The sequence below is a fragment of the Choristoneura fumiferana genome, chromosome 20 (assembly GCF_025370935.1).
Source record: "Choristoneura fumiferana chromosome 20, NRCan_CFum_1, whole genome shotgun sequence".
Lineage (NCBI taxonomy): Eukaryota > Metazoa > Arthropoda > Insecta > Lepidoptera > Tortricidae > Choristoneura > Choristoneura fumiferana.
Genome location: NC_133491.1, coordinates 11,612,285 through 11,635,813, shown reverse-complemented (window position 1 = coordinate 11,635,813; position 23,529 = coordinate 11,612,285). Strand labels below are relative to the sequence as shown.

The 23,529-nt window shown below is 37.2% G+C and overlaps 1 protein-coding gene across 8 annotated transcripts in view; it reads right to left on the bottom strand.

Annotated features, from left to right (window-relative positions):
- trh (PAS domain-containing protein trachealess) overlaps positions 1-23,529 on the bottom strand; it is a 270,673-nt gene that overhangs the window by 154,362 nt on the left and 92,782 nt on the right. For 6 of the 8 annotated variants that reach the window (XM_074103417.1, XM_074103416.1, XM_074103420.1 and 3 more), the window contains one exon: positions 11,154-11,174. The exons of the other annotated variants lie outside the window; for them this stretch is intronic. In XM_074103417.1, the coding sequence (XP_073959518.1) occupies positions 11,154-11,174 (21 nt within the window). The remainder of the gene's footprint in view (positions 1-11,153; positions 11,175-23,529) is intronic. 8 annotated transcript variants of the gene reach the window in all.

The window sequence follows — 23,529 nt, the reverse complement described above, 5'->3', positions numbered from 1 at the left end:
TCCAACATAACTAGACCCATCCAACCACTTTACCATACCTCTTACACGTACAATACAAGAGTGACAACCCTAGGCCAGTTTTGGAGTTACACGCTTCAACACAAAAGGGACTTATTTACTGTAAATTAAGGTTGAAATTTCATGGACAAGTGAAAGTGTGATGGCTGCTCTGCCGGTTCCTGATTGGTGGGTCAAGTTATAATGGTTAGGGTTGTACCATCATTTGTTATGTCAGATCTCGTTGATATGCCGTCACTTGATCTGATGGCCTGAGATCCGTGTAATACAAACTATGAATATTTTTTGACATTTTCTTATTATTTTTCGGGTTTAGGAAGTTAGTTTTGGTTGAAGATGAAGATATTGTCTTATTACCTCTCAAAAATCACTGTTCATTTAATATATTACAATTTTGCATTTTACTTACTGACGTTTATGGAAATTTAGATTTATGTACTTATATTTATTGGCCAGGTATATTGTATGTCGTCAATGGGTTCTGAGGGGTTAATATTCTAAAGATGAAATGAAACCATTTTGATTTAGTATAGGAATCAACAAACACGCAAAACACATTTAAATACCATTTTGAATTGTGAAGCGTACGTGTAATTTAGATGCTTCGGTTTCGGTAGGTATGTGGGCATTTTAAAGTTGTACCCTGAGTTTATCTCTCCGATTTCAACAAAATTTAGGAGGTAGACTCAGTCCATGGTTCCGAGCTGTAAAAACAGCAGGGCTACTACGACACTCGAAACTCGAAGTTCGTGTCGTGCGGTCCCTCTGACACTTATATTATTTAATTCGAGAGCGAGAGGGACGGTACGATACGAACTTCGAGTTTCGAGTTTCGTAGTAGCCCTGCAGGGTCTCCAGATGTGTCCCCAAAATATTGCAAGATGTGTCCGTTTTGTTACGATATATTTTTTTATAATTTTCGTAACGTAACGAATGATTTATATACCTACGAATTTGTACAGAAGACTCATTTTTTTATATTTTTTTGGTTTTTATAAAACTTGGCAAACAAATTCTTCAAAAATTCCAACCCCTCTTTTATCATCATAATATCGGTTGTTTTCGATCACTACACTAAACTTACAATCGAAACACCCTTGCCAATTCATTAATATTAACCCCAGCGACACCCCAACATAAATAAACATTAAAAAAAACCACAGGGTTCCTAAAATATTCATTCAAAGAAAATCTTTGAAGGATTCGCACCTCTCACTTAAGCATAGGCGAAAATTCTTTTTCTCCAACGAATTTACATATTTCCTTCGTAAATTTGTTTGTAAGATTATAAGTATGGAAATTCGGCAATATGTTTCCTAAGGGAACGGAGCAGTGGTTTCGTTTTCCTTTTTTATTCAAATTCGCAATTAGTTGTTTAGGGAGTTTTAAATTAAGAATGTAGATATTGGGATTTCATTCGAAAAAAAAGTTTTCATGCGAAAGAAAAGTTTGAAATTATTTTCGGCCAGATAGAAATAGGAATCACTAAAAAAAAATACTCTTTGGTGCTATGGTCTATGTCTCTACTTTAATAAAAAAAAGAAAACGTATATACAGGTGGATGAAAATTTAATAAATAAAAAAATGGTCGTCCGCATGCGGCTATCCGCGACAGTTTAGTTCGGACAAGAAATGGTCACATCCTGTCTTAAATACTCCGATATGGTCCAAAGACAATCTAAAATGGCGTCTAAAAAGGCACCAATGTTATTGCCTAACGCACAACAGGAAGCGGTAGTCGATTCGGCGGCTGACGAGAATATCTGATGAGATTGTGATTGAAGTCTGATGTCGTCATATATCATGGTTGGAGTTGGTAGGAATAGTAAGTCAATCTCACATAGATATGGGCGAGATTGTATGGCACATGATTTAAAGTACGATGATCTTTGAATTTAGAAATACGTACCACTAATACGTAAATCAAAAAATATTAAACTGTTTCTCTTTACAATATTAAAATAAGTCTGTAAAAATTTGGATCAAGTCATACAATGTTTCACGCAACGCACGCACGAATGACGTCCACTTTTGGGATACGAAAATAAATAAATTTAAAAAATAACAACTTAAAATGGACGATAAAAATGTGCCCTAGTTAATCTTTAGTTAAAGCAAAACAGTTATTATTTTGTTAATTAAAACTATATTTTGACAATATAAATATATGTTATTTCAACCAACAAGATGCATTTGGATTTTGCTCAAAGATTAAGATCAAGCTAGATGAGTTACGTAGCTAGTTATAAATCTCGTCATCATCACCATATTCAGTCCAAGTCATTGATTTTATGGCTTGCCTATAGATTAAAATCAATGACTCCTATTTTAGAAGCTTTCCCATGGAAAATAATTGAGTATTTGGATAGAGATCTAGTTCTAGTGCATTGGGTTGAAACTAGGGGTAAAATTCCAAACGGATGCAAGATGTCATCTGCTATAGTGTGTACAAACGCTGCAATGAATGAATCCCAGGAAAAAAAATTAGAAACTATTTGATCTACTGTCAATCTTACTGTCTTATAGAATTATTTTAATTTACTCTTGCTAATAATTGTGTCTGTATCTGTTTTTCCCTAATAAAGAGAAAAAAGATACTAGTGACATATTTACCATTTTTTAATAATATTTATCCTCGACGCCATTTGCAAAAATTTCGTTTATCGCTATCTCGCTGGAATTTATGCAATTTCCCGAGATAAAAGCCGCCCTTTTAGAGTCTCAACCTATCTTCATACCAAATTTCATCTAAATCGATTCAGTGGTTTAAGCGTAACCGGCAGAAATACAGATGTAAGGAACTAAAGATTAAAAAAGGCAACATTAAAGACGTACGAAGCAAAGGCAAAAATAAAACATTCAGAACGCATAAAATCATCCATTACAAGTATTACAACCCCATCTTGAAGCAACAAAAAGTTACAACACTTAAGGGGCGCGGAGCTCACTTTAAAACGCCCCCGCAGATAATAAAAACGCTTGTCTATGATTCGAGTGCCATAGACAATGAGTGCCAACCATAAAGGAACAGCCAGTTTTACTTGAACCGCGTCCCGCCAATTTTTAAAGACTTTATTTTCAACTGCTATCATTTTGGGAGGCCATGTTGCAGTGGTTGTCGTGGAGACAATACTGGCAAAGGCAAATGACGCGAAGAGAGCAGTTTTAAATTGTCATTACAGGGGTAACTGCGTTTTTATATTTTGTAAGGAAGGTGCTTTGTTTAACTTGTATTTCGGGGGCTGTGTACAGCGGGTTTCTGTAATTTTGTTCGGCTAGATAAGGAAAACGGGGAAAAATCTAATGTTTTAAATTAAACTGAAATATTACATGTTAACTCAGATCAGATTATAGACCTCATTTCTTTTATTTTAACACCTAATTTTACTGGTGTACTGCCTAAATATGTTTCGCCAAATTTCCCTCTGCAACCAACCTTTCGCCGAAGTTTCATTTGGCAAATTAATCGTTGGCATAACTTTACTTCGCATGTTTCTTAATTCGCAACATTTTTATATTGCAAAATTTTAATTCGCCTAAATAAAAATATGGGATAAATAGTTTGGGAGCTAATACGTAATTTGCTAAATAATTTTCGCCGAAACATTAGTAAACCACTAATGATTATTGATTATTTGATACGCGTGTCAGTTACTTTATTTTTTCAAATTACTTGCTGTTTCAAGTATATTTTACCTATTCATCATTCAAAGAAATATGAATTGTTTTGTACATTATTTTTTTCTAACACCCTGTAGCATAAACCCGCCAATATCTAAGCTAATAAAAACCATAAAGTAGGCAATCCTTTTTCTAGACGCGTTAGGGCGAGTACACATCCCCGGGGTGTTGCCGAATTACCTGCCGTTGTTTACGCTCGTGTGTCACGGCTCAATGGCTGGCTGGATTGACAAATTTAAATTGTTTTTTTAGAACATTGAGTTTTCAAATTGGAACATGTTTGGATTGCTCCGTTTAAAATGTGAATGTGCTCTGTGAATGTTTTTTTATCCGTCAGGTATATTAGTAACAAAAGAAATAGTACATTATATAGTATAGTATTAAAATTTTATAACCATAATTTTCACACTACTGCTACTTTTCTTGGAATTTTGGTGGTTTAACTAAAGGGTGGGAGTGGGTTTATTAAGTATTATTTTTTCCCACGTAAGATCTCCAAAAGTGATCAAAATTGTCTTTGTATTAAACGTAATGCCTCAAAGTAACTAAGTACTATCTCAATACAACTTTTAACAGCGATTTTAACTTAATATTAAAAATATCATCATTCAAAACAAGCCACGACCTCACCCAAGGACAAAATCGTCTACATAAACGAGCAATTTTTCAAAATAAACACTTGATACCCACTATTAAGCGCTTAGCATATTTTTTCGGTGCTGTCGAAGCAATTTAAACTAATGGTGGTTCCCCCCAAATGATGGAACTTAATAACTCGCGATTTGAAGGAGCCATTGACAAATCCTTTTTATAGTCTTTTTTGAATTGAGCTTGTGAGCTTCCTTAGATCGTTTGTAGTAGGTACATACCTACATACTGACATAATAAATAATATAAAAAACTCTATATTTCTTCCAGAATCTAAGTTTACAAAGTAGTGATGTTAGTAACAAATCAAAATGTACTTACTTAATTATTTTTGTCGCTATGTTTTCTTGATTTTTTATAACAACAATAAATGGTTTTTTTGTTAATTATTCTGCAAGAACCCCTCTGCAGGTAAAGGCCTCCACTAAAGTGAACCAATTAAAATTATTTTACTAGAAATAACCAAAACAAGTAGTGGTAGCCCGCGTGGAAACTACGCCCCAAGCCCTCTTATTCTAAGAGGAGGCTTGTGCCCTGCACTGCAGTACAGCCAAGTTATGATACTTTTGCAGCGGATGCATATTGCTGTATTTCTTACTATAGTGGTGTTCTATAAAGCGTCATTTTACTGTAATGCAGTGAAGAAGGATAAGTCGGGTTAAGACATAAAAGAGTGAATAGCTCAATCTTATTCTACCATTATTTAGCTAGTCCTGAATCAACGTAGGTACTCCTTGAAAGCTGTCAAAGAGACCTGCCAATAGACTTGTCAAGTTACACTACAATCACAATCATCATCCGCTAAACCGAAGAAGCCGCTGCCAAACGAAGCAACTGGAGGTCGATGGGGGATGCCTATGTCCAACAGTGGACGTCCTACAGCTGAGATAATGATAAGGATGCTTTTGATGTCGGACGACATTACCAATCAATTAATATCAAATTACCCATGTGGTCGGGTTAGAATTACACCTCTCCATTTCTTCCGTGGATGTCGTAAGAGGCGACTGAGGATATAGGTTTAGGTTTACCGTAGGCGACAGGCTAGCAACCTGTCACTATTGTACAATAGTAACGGTACGTTTTTATCAAACTTAAAACCTAAAATTGCTAAAAGTAGCTCCGAAGCGGTAACGTTTCGTGTGCTCTGCCTACCCCCTTTGGGAATACAGGCGTGATGTTTGTGTGTCTGTGTTTGTAATATCAAATACCAGTTCTGCTACCCCTTGAAGCAGTGAAAAAATATCAAATACCAGGTCAGCTTCCCCTTGAAGCAGTGAAAAATATCAAATACCAGGTCTGTTTCCCCTTGAAGCAGTGAAAACATATCAAATACCAGGTCTGCTACCCCTTGAAGCAGTGAAAAACTATCAAATACCAGGTGTGCTTCCCCTTGAAGCAGTGAAAAACTCAAACTTCTAACAAGGAAAGGTACCCAACTGTCCGGTTTCGATTTGTTTTATTTTTATATAATAATATGTTAGACAGTAGTCTAAAATAACGGACAAGTATTTTTTTCAGCTGCCCAAACTTAACCTATTCGGAGAAATTGACCTCCAAATCTACTAAAAATTGAGCAAACCATCTAACTTCTGTAGAAAGAGCTGTTAAAACAAATTGCTAGTTAATTACTGCATTAATTATAGGTTGGAGAACAAGAAAAAAGAATAAACCGGTGTTTTTTTTTATATTTTACTAATATTTTACAATATTTTACAAAAAAAAAAGGTCGGAAGTATGAAACTTAGAAGAGTGTTTTTTTTTGTTAAATGTAAGTTTGAGCCGTAATAACAAACCACTAGTCCATTATTTTTTCATGTTCTTCCAACAAATCGGAGCCGGACAGTTGGGTAGCTAGCTTCCCTTGAAAGTAATCGCAATCATAAGATACAGTCATTAATACAGGTGTACAAATTTCTATAACCGAAGAACCTGTAGTGTACTTCCGGTAATCCTAGAAACTTGAAATTTGGTATGAAGATAGCTCTTAAAGTACAACCAATGAAAAAAATCGTATTTTTTAATCCATTTTGCTTCGGAAAGGGGCTCTGCTAACACTGGATATTCGTAACCACAAATTTGTATGAAACCCTCGTTGCGCGAGCCCGACTCGCACATGGCCTTTTTTTAGTAAGCAAAACGTTTGTTCCACGGCATCTTTTTTTTTAAGTTTAGTAAATAGGTACTCAGCCGTCTAAAAACATTGTCAACAGATACCGCGTTATTTTCCACATACAAACAATCATCCTACGCCCAACAGCCGAGATTAACATATAAATTGTCTCTTGTCGAAGTTCGTCTTAGAAATACCTACTTAGACGAATTAACGGCACGAATACGTGAGTATCTTAGTTAGTACATTGTATAGGTACTATGCTAAACTCAGGGGGGCTACTACGAAATTCGAAAATCGAAGTTCGTATCGTACCGTCCCTCTCACTCTCGTATTAAATAATATTAGCGTCAGCGGGACAGCAAGATACGAAGTTCGAATCTTGCACTTTGTAGTATGGGGCCAGCTTGTTTTTCGCATTAAGACGTAACGAAATAAATGTAAATTTTAGCTAAACTAACGATAACATGGGTAAATTTATTTGGATGAAATCTAGAATGCAAATAACTTGAACTTGGGAATAAAACATACCTAGGCTAAATTTTACATCAATATTCCTCTGTGAGATGGGAACTCCTCATACAATGTATACCGGGTGGGGTTTACTAATGTTTCGGCGAATAACGTTTGGCAACCTGTTTCATTTTGCAAATTTTCATTTCCCAACTGTTTAATATTTCTGAAACTGTAAATATTTCAGGATTTTTATAAAACTAACCTAACCTAACCTAAAGGGTTCTACACGATGGCCCTGAAATGAATCCTGAAATATCTACAGTTTTAGAGTTTGCGAAATGAAACAGGTTGCCATACGTTACATTGCGAAAAGGCAGTACTCGACCGGGTGGGCCCTGTAACAGGAGCAAAAAATTAAAAACCAGGTTCTGCTATTCAAATGGAGAGTGGATTAGTTCTGCAACTTTAAAAATTAAGTAATTTTATCATTATGTTTATTCCAAACAAATTAAATGGTATTTTCAATGTACAGCATCTAATAGCCTAAATGACATCGCCTGTCACGTAACAAAATTACCGATTTCGAAATACATTGCTTGTCCAATTAAACTTTAAACTATAATAACAATCATAATACAAGTTATTTTCAAAAGTTGTAGAACTAAATTAGCTCAAGATGAAGAGTGGAAGCTGTGGTTTAATTTTTTGCTCCTGTTACAGGGCCCACCTTGTATATACGGACAAGGACTTCAATTAATGAGCCACCATGGAACTATTTCACAGTAAACGTCATAGTGACATCGCATTAATTAACAAGGAAAATCGTAATGACTTTTCCTTTGAAAAGGTTTCATGGTCGCTCATGAATTAAAATCCTGGACTGTACAATACTACTACTACTTGACTGTACCTACTACGAAGCAATTTTTTGAAAATTCCCACGGAATTTTCGGGCTCCACAGAAAATCAGCGTTACTGCACATAACGTGCGGCAACCGGCAACACATTTTGAGGCCCTTTTTGGTGTCCTGTCTGGTCACCAAGTAAATTAGTTTTAGTGCTAGTTTTAGTCTTATTAATGTAAGGCGGGGGTGCTTATGGAACTAAAATTAATCTTTCTTTCTTTATTTCTAAAATTTAGTAAAATCAGAAAGTTTATATTCAATGCACCTTTAGCGAAGTCTCGCTACACGCCTTTTAAAAAGCTTTTTAAAGGGATAAGTCCGCCTTTGTACAAGTATCTCAAAGTTTGTCAAATGTATTTTGTTCATTTTCTTTTGTACAATAAAGAGTTTACATACATACATACGCCTCTCTCGCTACGCGTCACTCAAAAGTTTACTGGTTAGATATGCTTTAAAGGGATAAGTTCTCCTTTGTACATGTCCTTTGTGTCTTTGTATGATGTGTTTGAGCCTACTTTTTTCTGAAAGGGCCGGCAACCCATCCGTAGTTGAACTGTTATTAGTGTCCATGAGCAGCGGTGATTGATGGGTATCCGGTGATCCGCCGGTCATATCCGGGAAGCCGTGGGGGCCGAGTGGTTTGACCTATGGCCTCTGAAGCAGAGGATCGTGGGTTCAAACCCGGGCTAGCACCTCTGAGTTTTTCGAAATTCATGTGCGTAATTACATTTGAAATTTACCACGAGCTTTACTGTGAAGGAAAACAAAAATTCAATGGTGTGTTTGAAGTTCCCAATCCGCATTGGGCCCGCGTGGGAACTTACGGCCCAAGCTCTCTCATTCAGAGAGGAGGCTTGTGCCCAGCAGTGGGACGTATATAGGCTGGGATGATGATGATGATGATCCTCATGCTCATTTTCCCCTATCATAAAAAAAAAATTGACCGTTTGATTTTTTGTACAATGTACTTACATACATTAGGTTCAAGCAAAGCCGCGGGTTAAGCAAGTTTGAAAGTAAAAACTTATTTTGCATCAATAAATCGCTACATCTTAGATATCCCCCGGTTATCTTTAACCCTGCCAATGCCGAGGGTGCATCACAATTACTAATCTTAGTTCCATGTCTGTCTCTGTCTTATCTACCACCAATTTGTCAAAGGACTGCTTATTTAGATATACGCCAACTAATGCTGTCTGTTTGATCCTACTATATAATATAATATATAACATAATAATATTATAAATGTGAAAGTTTGTGAGTGAGTGAGTGAGTGACTGAGTTTGTGAGTGAGTGAGTGTGTTTGTTACTTCTTCACGCTGAAACGGCTGGACGGATTTGGATGGTATTTGGCAAAAAGTTAGTTTATAACCTGGATTAAAACATAGGATACTTTTTTCCCACGGGACAGGGTTAAAATCTCTAAATAGCAACCGCTGGGCTTAGAGTCATGGAATTTGGTATGTAGATAGCTGGCCGATATTCATAATCATAATCATAATCATTTATTTGCCATATTATGTACACGCTATGCCATGCCATGTACCATATTTCCACGGGATAGGGATAAAATCTCGAAATAATAACCGCTGGGTCATGAAATTTGGCATGGGTGTTTTAATTTAACGTCAATGAAAACCACGATGTAATTTTAGGGAATTCCCACGAGAATTTAAACAAATCCCGAAATTTAAATTCAACTGTTGTATCTAATGATTTATGCGTGCAAACCCGCGGGTAAACGCTAGTATCTTCATAGTTGGGCTAGCTTTGTCCCGCGGATTCGTACCCATGGCAGTCTACAAATTGGCTAGCTCTCAGCCCGTGGGAATTTAGGAAAACCCTTTCCTGGTGCTCTATGATCCTCGAGGATTTTGTCGGTCATATTTTAAGTCTCTTTTTGGTTAACGTTAATCTTTTATTGGTATATAGTTTAGTGCTAAACCGGACTTTGAATAGTGGTTTAAAAGCTAAAAATCTATATTAAGTATCTTCCCGTCTTAGTTGATAACAAAGCGTTCTTCTATTTTTGCTTAAAAAATTGATTGTTTTAGAGATTGTTCTTCAAAAAGGCGCATTTCACCGAGGTAACGTAATAAAGAAAATATCTATTTTAATTTAGATTCCTACTTCCAAAATTATTTGCAGGCAAGTAAATAGAGAATGATAATAAGTTTAATTTAACATAGTTTTCCAAAATGTCATAATTAATTTGTTCACAAAACCCCGACGTCCCTGTAAACTAGTTCTCAGTCAGCAATTGCCTACTTTCAGGCCTAATCAAAATTATAGGTACTATTTCTTTGTTGTATTCTCGCTTTTAATTCTAAATAAGACAACAATAAAAGATTACACGGCCGGTGTAAGACGGCAGTCAAATAAAATGTCTTGCCTTTAGAATTAGTTTAATTTCGCTATTAGCCACGGACGGGAGGCGGCAAATGGACCCCGAAGCTTCTTTTGTATTTGAAGGGTTAACTCGAGGGCTAATTCGGGAATAAACAAAGAATTCCAGTTTTAAAGGGAGGGAACTACTTAGAATAGCAATGTGGGGCCTATGAAATGACGACACTAAAAAATGGAGTTTTAATAATTGGACGATGTTAACAGGATAGCGGTGGTTAACACTGGGTTCATGGTGGATGCAAGCCGCTGCCAACCGAAGCAACTGGAGGTCTATGGTGGAGGCCTATGCCCGACAGTGGCCGTGCTATGGTTAATATTATGATGATGATGATTAATCTGATAGTACTTAGTACAAAACGAGTGATTTAAAAAGGTTCCGTTGTGACACAAGAATAAGAATAAATGCGAAAGTTTGTGAGTGTGTGTTTGTTGCTCGTTCGCGCCAAAATGGCTGGACGAATTTGTATGAAAATTCTAATAACTTGATTTCCAGAATAATACATAAGCAAGGTACTTTAAATCCTGAAATTCCCGCGGGATAAAGCCCCAAAATCTTAACCGCTAAGTGTGTGATTTTATTAAAGTTGTTCTATAAGCAACGAAACCGAAGACCAATTTATGATAATGAAATCCTGAAATTTCTATTCAACTGCTGGATCTAAAGTTAGCTGTAGTTTGATAGTTAAAAAAGGTGTTAAAGTGTCAAACTTTTTGTAACTCTACCCAAATACCAGTTTAAAGTGGTGTAGGTAAATTGTTTAGTTGAATCTTCTTATGTTATCACTGAAATCTGGATACGAATAGCGATGAACAAGTACACTGCACAATCCGAAACCGTCGCACATAATATTGATGGACTTTTATAGCGAATAATTTCTAAAACCACAAATGAAAATATCTACTAAATATAATTAGTAAATAATTACCAGTTTTCTTGTGGATAGTATCTGAAACAAGTTATTTTTGAATTAATAATCATCATAAAATAAGCATAAATTTAAAATTCAAATCATAATGTACATTTTAATACTAAGTAAAACTATGAAATCAGGTGTAACTAGCGCCATCTGTTAGTGACGGGCGGAACTATTTTACACGTTGTAACTAGTACCGCTACTCCTTACTAGATGGCGTTAGCTACACGCGCAAGTGGTTCTCGGGATGGCATAATTCTCAAACGAGAAGTTTTACATTTTCATTTTATTTTGAAGTAGAAAAAGTATTACAGGGCCTACTTTCAGAATTAAAGGGCTTAGGTGGTAGTCTCCACGCGGGCTATGCACGAATTGGGTACTTCAAACACATTATCGAATTTTTTCGCATGTGAGTGCCAATTTTTTCCTCGCCACAGTCATTTTCATTCACCGTAAAGTTCATGGCGTACCCTTGTTGTTCATGACTCCCTTAAAACTCGGAGAAAAAGTCACTTCCCACCGTCTATACGCTTAGATTTTTAAACGGATTTAAATGTGGTATGACAGTTATATTTAATTTCTCATGGAAGGTTTAAATATTATGGTATACTAGCCTTAGCCCGCGGTTTCGCCCCAATTAGAAATAGCTTAATGCCGTCTTAACTGACTTGTTTGTATATTATGCCCGTGCAATTTTCGAAATATGCAAGGAGACCACTTACACGATTCTTGTTGCCATGGCAACGCAATAAATAAATGTCTTCGAGTTTGGGCTGAAAATGGTTACGGTATCAATTTGAAAAGTCAACGTTTGCTCGCACAACGCCATCTACTGATTGCAAATGAAGTTAACACGTCACGTCATCTTGAGAGCCGAGGTACGTCCCCGTTCTCGGACAGCGCCCTCTATTCTTGTTTAAACTTAAAATATTATCCCACGGGAACGCATTACCGGGATATTAAGTAGTCTCGCTCGATGCAGATCTTTGTTTATCGTAGAATATTTAGTCGTTCACTTTATAAATAAATAATTAAATTAAAATAAATATTTAAGGGGGGCTCCCATACAACAAACGACACGTGTTTTTTTGCTAATGTCTAATGTTGTAAAGAACCCTTCGAGCGCGAGTACAATTCATAAAAGTTTATTCAAATTAAATCACATTAGCATACCATTCAATTATCACAAAATACACCAATTAAATTAAACTAAACAATGTCGTTTATTTAATTTTCAAAATATATATACATTTTTTTTTTTCTGATAATCTAATTGAGGGACTATTTAATTAGATTTTATTAGAAACTAGGCTATTGTACCCGTGCGAAGCCGGGGCGGGTTGCTAGTAAGGAATAAGTCACAAGTTCCAACTAAGTAAGTATTACATTCCCATACAAAACCCATACAATAAATAGCTTGTGAAATAAGACGTCGTGCGTTTAATATTACTTTGTACAGGATATTCGCCGTTCTGAGATATCTAATATTGTGACCGTCGCCCTTTATGGGCAAACAAATATATTAGCCTTTTAATGGACAATGTGCCATAGATAATTGCATGCGAGTAAAATATAGAGACCACAAGGTAAGTATATAGAACTTAGAAGGGCCTCAGTTACAACTCACAAATATTATAAATGCGAAAGTTTGTAAGTCTGTTTGTTTGTTTGTTACCTCTTCACGTCTGAACCGATTTAGATGAAATTCGGTATATAGATAGTTTGAGTCTCGGGGAACGACATATTATGTTAGTTTTTATCTTGGAAAATTGCATAGCTCCCGCAGGATAGCGGTAAACAAATTCTACGTGAACAACACACATAAAAGTACAACACAAATACAGATAAAAGTAACTGTTAACATATACATTTTGTTTATCATATTATTTACCTTTTAATGGAGAATGTGCCATAGATAATTGCATGTGAGAAAATTATACAGGTCAAATTGCCGGGGAATAACGACCTATTGGATATATGGATACTACTAGTTGTCTTAGACACTTGAAGTTTGGTACGAAGGTAGCTTTTATAAGTTATAGCACAACCGATATAAAAACTGAAAATCTTATTTTTTTGTTGTCCGTCATTCTAAGTAGCGCGACGCGAGTCCGACTCACACTTGGAAAAATCCTTTGAGAAGATCCTTTTAGGAATAAGTGCGCTCTTGTACTCTTTTGTTTTGTTGTTTTTTTATTATTTACATTACATTACTTACTTTATTACTTGGCCAGTTTAACGGTAGCTGAAAATCTAAAATCGCCGGGTATCAATAAAATTATTTGCACTGTCATGTGCTGAAAGGGTCTGAGTCTAAGTCTATCCTTACTTTACCAATCCCACTTATATTATAAATGCGGAAGTAACTCTGCCTGTCTTTTACTTCTTCACGCTTAAACCGCTGGACCGATTTTGACAAAATTTAGTATGAGGATAGCTGGAGACCCTGGAAAAAATATAGGATAGCTCCCGAAAAATTTAATCCATAGTTCAAACGGTGTTAAAAATCTCTACGCAGGCAGTGTTGCTTACTGTCCTCTTAAGGCAAAATACTGAATATTCTTGAGTTATTTATACCATTGTCAAGCATTGTGAAGATTCTGTATCAAATAGTATAGCTCAAAATTGTTTTATTAAATACCGCATTTTGCCTTATGACTTCAGTATAGGTGGTAATCCACCAGAAGCAACTAGAGGTCTATGGGCAACCTATGTCCAATAGTGGACGTCCGCCGGCTGATATGATAATGATGATACGTAGTTATTTAATAATTCTAAATGCCACTTAAAAGCACCATCGATATTCGCTAGCATTGATTTATACCCGACAATAATACGACGCACTGACCCTCAATTCATATTTAATATTTCGATGCAAAGCAATTTAAACTCTACAGTATTGTGATAAAGTCGTTTAAGCTTTCAGTTATAATCTTGAAGTAAAATAGACTTCTATCGGTTAAATATTGAAGTTTTAGGATGTTTATATGGACTAGAATAACTTAGGACGACCACCGACCGACCGACGACCGGATGGCCAAGTGGTTAGAGAACCTGGCTTCGAAGCTTGAGGTTCGATATTTGTTTTTTTTTTCGACTGGATGACAAACAAGCAAGTGGGTCTCCTGATGGTAAGAGATCACCACCACCCATAGACACCTGCAACACCAGGGGGAGCGCAGATGCGTTGCCAACCTAGAGGCCTAAGATGGGACACCTCCAGTGCCAGTAATTTCACCGGCTGTCTTGCTTGATTTGTATGAATAATACGAATGTTTGTTCTCGGGTCTTGGATGTTTAATATGTATTTGAGTATGTATCCGTTGCCTAGGATCCATAGCTAAGTGCTTTGCTTAGTTTGGGACTAGGTCAATTGGTGTCAAGTGTCCCATGATATTTATTAATAAAATAAGGCAAGAGAGTCGCTGTAGCCCACTGGTTTGACATTATGGCCTCTCAAGCAGAGAGCCGTGGGTTCAAACATTTGAAATTTACCTTCACTGTGAAGGAAAATATTGTAAAGAAAGCTACACAAACCTGCGAAGCAATACAATGGTTTGTGTGAAGTTCCCAATCCGCATTGCGCCCGCGTGGGAAATTACGGCCCAAGCCCTCTCACTCAGAGAGCAGGCCTGTGCCCAGTAGTGGGACGTCAAATGTTCTTCGGGGGTCCGAAGAACATTAAATTTGACACCAATTGACCTAAATAATTGCAAAGTAAGCTAAGCTTGTTTTATGGGTAATATACAGTTGACAAACATTTTTAAATATAAATAAATAATAAATAAAATAAATATCATGGGACATTTGACACCAATTGACCTAGTCCCAAACTAAGCAAAGCTTGTACTATGGATACTAGGCAACGGATAAACATACTTATATAGATAAATACATACTTAAATACATATTAAACATCCAAGACCCGAGAACAAACATTCGTGTTATTCACACAAATATCTGCCCCGGCCGGGATTCGAACCCAGGACCTCAAACTTCGTAGTCAGGTTCTCTAACCACTTAGCCATCCGGTCGTCAAATAGATTAATATATAAATAGATTTTGAACATGAAACTACCGTGAGACTCGCTCATATTAAATGATATTGTACTGCATAACTCTCGTCTTATATCGAGTTTAGCTCGACATGTTTCGGGCTAATTCGTAGCCCTTCTTCCTAGGAACAACGTTACTCGGCGGCTGCCGCAACACTCACATTGCGCGCCACCGCTCCAGGCTACGAATTAGCCCGAAACATGTCGAGCTAAACTCGATTTAAGACGTGACTTATCCGGTACAACATCATTTAATATTAATAGATTTATTTAAAGTTCTAAGGTGAGCCAAGGAGTCAAATGGTACTTCGTGAATAAAAGATCAACCTATAGATCACATACTTAGCAGCGCATACGTACGCGCCGTAGGTCAGTGGGGCGTATGAGTTATTACATGGTCTGTGGAACTAAATAGTCCAGTCAATGTAGCGATTGACCCTAACAACAAATGCCATGTTAGCGGAATTTAACGTAATTTATTGAATCAGGTGTTATTTTGTGGACGTCCATATCAATGAACTATGGGGCACTATATCGCAGGTAATCGGTTTTTTTTAACTAATGTTTACACAGATTGGCTAAAACCAAAAAGTCGTTTCTGGGAAATTGCATACGTTTTTATAATCAAATTCCAAAAAATATTACAAACGAAACGGATACAAAATTCAGATCTATTGTCAAGAAGACATTAATATCAAAGGCGTATTATAAAGTTAATGATTATATCATGGACAGGGATATTTGGAAATAATTCCGATCCGCATGAGCGCTCCCTTCAAATAGCGAAAATAAAGTTGTGTTAAATACTTGTGATGTATAGATATCATTTAATAATATTGTAAATCTGTTTAAAAAAAATATACCTCGTTGAGTTTCTTGCCGGATTCTTCTCAACAGAGGTTTTTCCGAACCGGTGGTAGATTTTTTTTGACATTCATAAGTGCTTGTTATAGCCTAAATTGAATAAAGATATTTTGATTTTGATTTTGATGTAGTTGCTCTGTCTTGCACCAAAAAGTACCTAACATATTTTATTGATATACTTAGACCGGCACAGAAAAACGCTCAATGTATTAAAATCAAAAAATTATTTTAAAATCTGTTCTTCTTATCTCCTTACGACATTAAACTTCCATCGTACAAAAAACTCTATTATAAAATTCACAAAATCTTCTCCAAAAAACAAAGTCTCCCGCGTAAATTAATTTCCGTCCCCAATAATTCAAAACAAGTAAGATATCAAACAAACATTAAACACCTTAATCTTATTACAGAATAATAACTTACAGATGTTTTTCCAATCAAATCTATGCGGAACCCTGCTTTTTCATAAGGAAATTACATTATCGAAAATTTGCATTGCCTCGAGCGCCATCTATGGACGGATAGCGCGCATTACTCGATCACCAAAATATCTCGTGCCCTTAAAACAATGCATTCTAACAATATTGAACCGTGCTTTAAACGCTTCAAGGTTGATTATAACCGTATTTGTTTTGACTAAGTGAATTATGTAACTTTGTAAACAGCTGGTTTTAAGATTAGGGTTCAGTGTTGGCCCCTTTGCAAAAACAGTATGAATAATAATGTGATTTGACGATTTGCATAATATCGGGGTTCTAGACGATATTTACTTTGATATATCGAAATAGTTCACTTCGTCAAGCCGAAGGTGGATTTGAATAATTTACGAAAAAAAATATGGGTTTATCGAACTTACTTACTTCTTCTTGAGCCATCATCATCATCATAATTAGCCGTAGGACGTCCACCGTTGAACACAGGACTCGACCATCTTTTTTCTTGAGTCTGTGTGTGTGTGTGTATAATAAATGGAACTAGAAGTGCTTGCGGTTTTTGCGGAATGATATTTCTAAAGAAAAAGCACCAAAAAATGGAAAATAAGGATTTCTTATTTTTACAGACCATCTTTAATTTTTACAGGTATGATAACATGCAACACCCACCCAACTACCGCTTCTTTTAAACATAGTTTACTAGTAAGTAATCGTTATCTTTTTGTACAAAATAACACCCCTCTTTTTGCGTCGGGGGTTAAAAAAAACACTCACTACCGAAGCTATCCTGAACGGTTTTTATTTATTGCAGACCTCACGTTCCTATCACCTCGACGTCAATAAACCGCCGGCCACTGCTGAATAAATGATTGTAATTCTTAAACTACCCCCGTAGTAAGACGCACGTGCGCTAGTTCGAGAGAGGCGGAGAGGTTTTGGTACTTGAAATGTTAAACTTTACATCCCATGTTTTAGAGAGGTGAAGATGATTTCCTAAATAGGTTCCTATTTTTTTTTTATTAGCAGTACGCTTGGTTCACCGTAAACTAAGATTAAAAGAATAATAAAAAAAGCCGAAAAGATTCGAACTAGGAATGGTTTTAAGTCTATTGATAACTAATACGATACAAGTAGAAAAACGTTTAAATTCGAAAAAAATAATTTAAGTTTTGCACAGAGGATGAGTTTATTTATAAGAGGACTTTATCTCCTTACAATATTTTTTTCACATTTTCGAATTTCGATGTTTTTCCACTTGTTGTATCAGTGAAGCTTTAATGTGAGTTACATTGTCGTACAGCAGGGCTACTCCGAAACTCGAAACTCGAAGTTCGTGTCGTGCGGTCCCTCTGACACTTATACTATTTAATACGAGAGCGAGAGGGACCGCACGACACGAACTTCGAGTTTCGAGTTTCGGAGTAGCCCTGCAGGACGTTTTGTCAACACCATATTTTATTAGTATTTATAGTAGTTTTGCTTCTGACTGTACGATACACTTGGTGCGCGAGATCGACTCGCAGTTGGTCAGTTTTTATTAATTAAACTACCTATAACTACTTTCAAATTCAGCCTTCACTTATCCGAAGGTAGGTACAGGTCGATTCACAAGATCTGGCCCTATACGAAGTGAAAACGCTACTGCGCGCTGACGCGATTTAAAACGAGAGTGAGAGGGACGGAACGATACGAACTTTGACTTTCAAATTTCGTAATAGCCCCCCTGGCTCGAATGAATTGAATGAGTAAATGATAATGTCTATGTGTCTATCACACAATGACTAAATCGAAGGTTGTGAGGTCAAACCCAATAAGTCAAACTGGGAGCGCCAAAGTTCGCATACTCTTCGCTTGTCATAACGTAAGTTTTGTCCGAATCATCGTTTGTCACAATTTTTTTCCCACTGAAACCTTATATTTTTCTGAAACTTTTAAATGGTCGTATAGAAAACTATAGGTTAGGTTAGGTTTGTTTTATAACAATTCTGAACAATTATTAGATTCAGATAAAAACTTATGACAAACGATCATTCTGGCAACTATTACATTCGGACTTCCAATAAGTATGCAAGCCGATATGGACCCGTTAAAATAATTGACTGTCAAAAAAAGAACACGAATTTTAACGAATGATTAAATCGACTCATTTTGTTAGTTGACGTTTGAAGCCTCGAAATACAAGTGTCAATAAAGACCCACGTTTAATAACGGCACTCACAGTGACAAGTGACATTACTTTCATTCATTCGCTACGTTAATTCGTGCCAACTCTTATGAGTAGATCTGTAGCTACCACCAAGTATCAAAACACCCCAGCACTACCCGAAATAGAGCCATCGTAATGACCGAACACTTTGCATAATTCGGCCATCGGCTGACCCCGCCGAACGGACAATATCTATGTTATTCTATATAAATGCTAACCCAGGGCAACATTTGTTGAAGATTGTTTACTGGGGTCGTTTAGAGATGTGGTCGGTTTAGAATTAATCATAATCTAAATGGAAAGTTAAAACTAGTGTACGTCATTCAACATGGCCACTGCAACCAGAGCAAGAAAGTTGCTTCTTTCCATTGAAAAAGGTTGCTTAGAAGATATTGCTCTGAAACGAGCCTGTCTTACCATACCTTGTAACTTTCTGTGTAGTCAAGGTACCTGTTTTCTGTATCGCTTACTAATCATCAGTCAGTCAGATTCGTCCACTGCTGAACAACCTCTCATACGCCATACAATCCTCGCATTCTCATCCAGCTCTTGCCAGCCGCCCTGCGAAGACATCGCTCCACCGAGTCAAATTTATTTGTAGTTGACTGTACAAAAACAAGTGCAAAAACTTTAATCGCATCGCCGGTTTTTTTTTAAATCGCCTTTAGTAATTGATAGCAACTTGACTTGGCAAAGTCGAAATATCTTGTTTAAATTTAGGCTATAACAAGCACTTCGATTAAAAATTCTATCTTTCGGAGAACCCGAGCAGAACCTATAGCATAGCACTCAACGGGGTACGTTGTACTCAAAGAAGATCTCAACCTTGATTAACTTAATGAACCATTAGCTAATTAATCGGGCTAAAACTGAAGAGAGTCGTCAGACCGGCGCATGCGATTATAGACAATATTATTCATTAGAACGCATAAGTTGCGGGAATTTGTAAAAACTACAAAGAGCTGCAGGGTTGGCAATTATTGGTAACTGAATGATTAAGCCATTAAGTAAATACAAACAAGCTATTAAACAAAGACAAATAATCAAAATACCACAAACAGAACTTATCACGCTAAAACACACGATTAATATTTACCACGGACGTTGACCACATTATAGAGGCCGTGTCACGAGTAAAAAGTAATGAACCTTGTTAATTAATCGTTATAACAATCGGGGTCAAACCGGCTCGCATTATGATTTATTCGAAATTCATAAGTGCGGAATTTTTAAAAACTACAAAGAGCTGCAGGGTTGGCAATTATTGGTAACTGAATGATTAAGCCATTAAGTAAATACAAACAAGCTATTAAACAAAGACAAATAATCAAAATACCACAAACAGGACTTATCACGCTAAAACACACGATTAATATTTACCTCGACGTTTCGACCACATTATAGTGGCCGTAGTCACGAGTAAGTAAAGTATTAAAGACAAATAAATTTATATACTATTATTTTATATATATACTATTTGTAATAAACTATTTGTATCTAACAGCCTAAAAAATATATAATTAAAAAAATTGTAGTTAATGAAATAGACTCTGATAACTCACGTCTTAAATCTAGTTTAGCTCGAATTGTTTCGGGCTAATTCGTAGCCCATCCACTGGCAACGCGACACGGCGGCGGCACTCGATTTAAGACGTGAATTATTCCGGCTCATTTAACTAAATATGAGTTAGTCTCACAGTACATTCATGTTCAGAATTAAATGTATTGCTTAGTAGCTTTTACTCGGTTAAGCGTCATCGGAAAGACAAGGCGCAAAAATTTTGATCACACACACTTTAGCTGTGTCTGTCTGTGGCACTTTAACTCTTAAACGAGTAAACTGATTTGAATGCGGCTTTTTTTATTTGAAAGCAAGTTTTCTATCGATGGTTATTAGACATGTTTTATCAAAATCGGTTCAGCCGTTTTTGAGATATTGAACTTTGAAGTGACAATGTCGGGGCTTTCCAACTTCTTGTTCGTTAGGTTCTTTCAGATTAAAACGCCAACGTATTTTTGATTTCACTTTATCCAGGAAGCTCAAGTAGCTCTTATTATATTTAGGGGCTGTTTCACCATCCATTGATTAGTGTTAACTGGCGGTTAGGTGTGATGCCGTCTCTATTTGTTTTGTTCGAATAGACGGAGACGGCATCACATTTAACCGTCGGTTAACGCTAGTCAATGGATGGTGAAACAGCCCCTTAAACTAGTATACCGTAATTTTTTTCGCAGTTGATCCGCCGCTATTTGAGTATTTGCCAATATGTAGGTATCGGAATAATTTTCAAATATCCCTGTCCAGAAGCCGTGGTGGCCTAGTGGTTTGACCGCCTCTCAAGCAGAGGTTGGTGGGTTCAAACCCCGGCCCGCACCTCTGAGTATTTCGAAATTCATGTGCGAAATTACATTTGAAATTTACCACGAGCTTTACAGTGAAGGAAAACATCTTGACGAAACCTGCACACTGTGAAGTAATTCAATGGTATGTGTGAAGTTCGCAATCCGCACTGGGCCCGCGTGGGAACTATGGCCCAAGCCCTCTCATTCTGAGAGAAGGCCTGTGCCCAGCAGTGGGAAGTAAATCGGCTGGTATGATGACGATGGTGATTCCTGTTCATGATAAACGAGTAATCATTAATTTTATAATACGCCTTAGATCAGAAATCAGTCACAATTAGATAAGTCAATAGATGTACGTCCTTGTGGCAACCCTGACGGCCAGGGAGCGCAGCAGGAGCTGTCAGTCAAACGTCAGCGCCTTGTATTAAAATGGCGTGTTCTTGCGCGCGCGCAGCTTATTAGCAAGCGGGCAGAATTGAGCGGTGGCGTTTTTTACGCCAGTTCACGCGTTTACTTGGAAATTGTACGAAAAATTGACGAGAAATCTGTTTAGACGTTTGGGATCTGTCAAAGCTGGCAATTTTGTTATAATCGCTAATATTATAAATGCGATAGTTTGTAAATCTCACAATCACTCAATTGTTACTTCATCACGTCTGAACCGCTGAACCGATTTAGATGAGATTCGGTACCTATACAGATAGTTTGAGTCCCGGAGAAGGCCATAGGATAGTTTTTATCCCGGAAAATTGCATAGGTCCCGCGGGATAGCGATAACCGAATTGTGCGCCGGAGTCGCTGGTAACGGTTAGTATAAGGTCTAAATGCGAAAGTTAGTAAGTCTGTTTGTTGAAACCATATTCGAAATTTACCACGAGTTTTACAGTGAAGGAAAATCGTGAAATCTGCAGCAACCTAAAAAGCGATTCAGTGATGTGTGTGAAATTCCCAATCCGCATCGGGCTGGTGTGGGAACTACGGCCCAAGCTCTCTCATTGAGTGCCCTATTTACATTAATTTAGTAAAATCGTTTCATTAGAGACTAGAAACGACGCGGGGTCACCATTCTAAGGTTTACACGAGACCGATCGAACAGCGCAGTGTCATGTTACTGGCACAATTTTACTGGAATAATATAAACATGAAATGAAGCTGTGGTGACCGAGTGGTATGACCTGTGGCCTCTCAAGCAGATGATCGTGGGTTCAAACCCCGGCTCGCACCTCTGAGAAATTTCCTCATTTGATATTTACCACGAGCTTTACGGTGAAGGAAAACCTGCACAACCCTGCTACTCACTTCAATGGTGTGTGTGAAGTTCTCAATCCGCACTGGGCCCGCGTGGGAACTACCGCCCAAGCCCTCTCATTCTGAGAGGAGGCTGTGCCCAGTAGAAGGACGTGAGGCTGGGATGATGATGAAACTAGCAAATTCATACACAAATAGCTTCAAATAACAATACCGGTGATTGTACCAAGAATGAAAACAATTGAAAGCCACGGGATGCCCTTCGTCCTGACCCGGGCATTTAATTCGATCCCGGTTGCCATTTACCGGCAGAAACTACTGCCAAGTCCGCTAGTCGTCCCTTTCATGTAGGTTTAGAATGAAAAGGACAAGGAGTAAGTAAGTAGAAAATAAGTAAACGGCGAACTTGGTAGACGTCTATGCGGCGCAAGTAAAAAGATTCAGGCTTCTGTTGCATTTTCTGGAAGAACTTAAAAAGTATTAGTTATGTTTTAGTTTTCAGTGCCAGAAGAGCCGAAGAATCCGATTAGAGAGAGATGTCTCTTGTGGTAAATAACCTGCTTTAACCAGAAGGTATATTGCGTAAAGTTTCTGGCACTGTTTGTGTCAGAAACGTTAGACAATACGGCCTCAGGCCATCCGATCGGGTCAGGTCGATTTTGTTATACTTAGGTAAGTATGATTTGACCATAAGTCCCCCCCGGCTATAAATAAAACTTTACTATGTGTTCCGCTGGCTATATAGCTGGACCCGCCCTTAGGCACTTGGGATAAATCCCCTTTCAGTTAAAAGAAAGAAAGAGAGCATAAATTTGTTAACTAAAATTCGGCGCAAGAAAAAAAAAGCTAAAAAATAACCTCACCAGCAAAAAGTTCGGAAACCCCGACTTTGTCACTTTAAAGTTCAATATCTCAAAAACGGCTGAACCGATTTTGATAAAACATGTCTAAAAACCATCGCTAGAAAACCTGATTTCAAATAAAAAACCGCATTCAAATCGGTCCACCCGTTTAAGAGCTACGGTGCTACAAATAGACAAACAGACAGACACACATAGCGGTCAAACTTATAACACCCCTCTTTTTGCCTAGGGGGTTCAAAAATCAGACAACCTTTTATAGTCCAAAACATTAGATACCTACATATTAAACAGGAAGAAAGAAAAGAAAAGAAACATTGTGGCGAAATAAATAAAAAGGACCATACTCGGCGTATTACTTGCCTCATACGCTCGCAG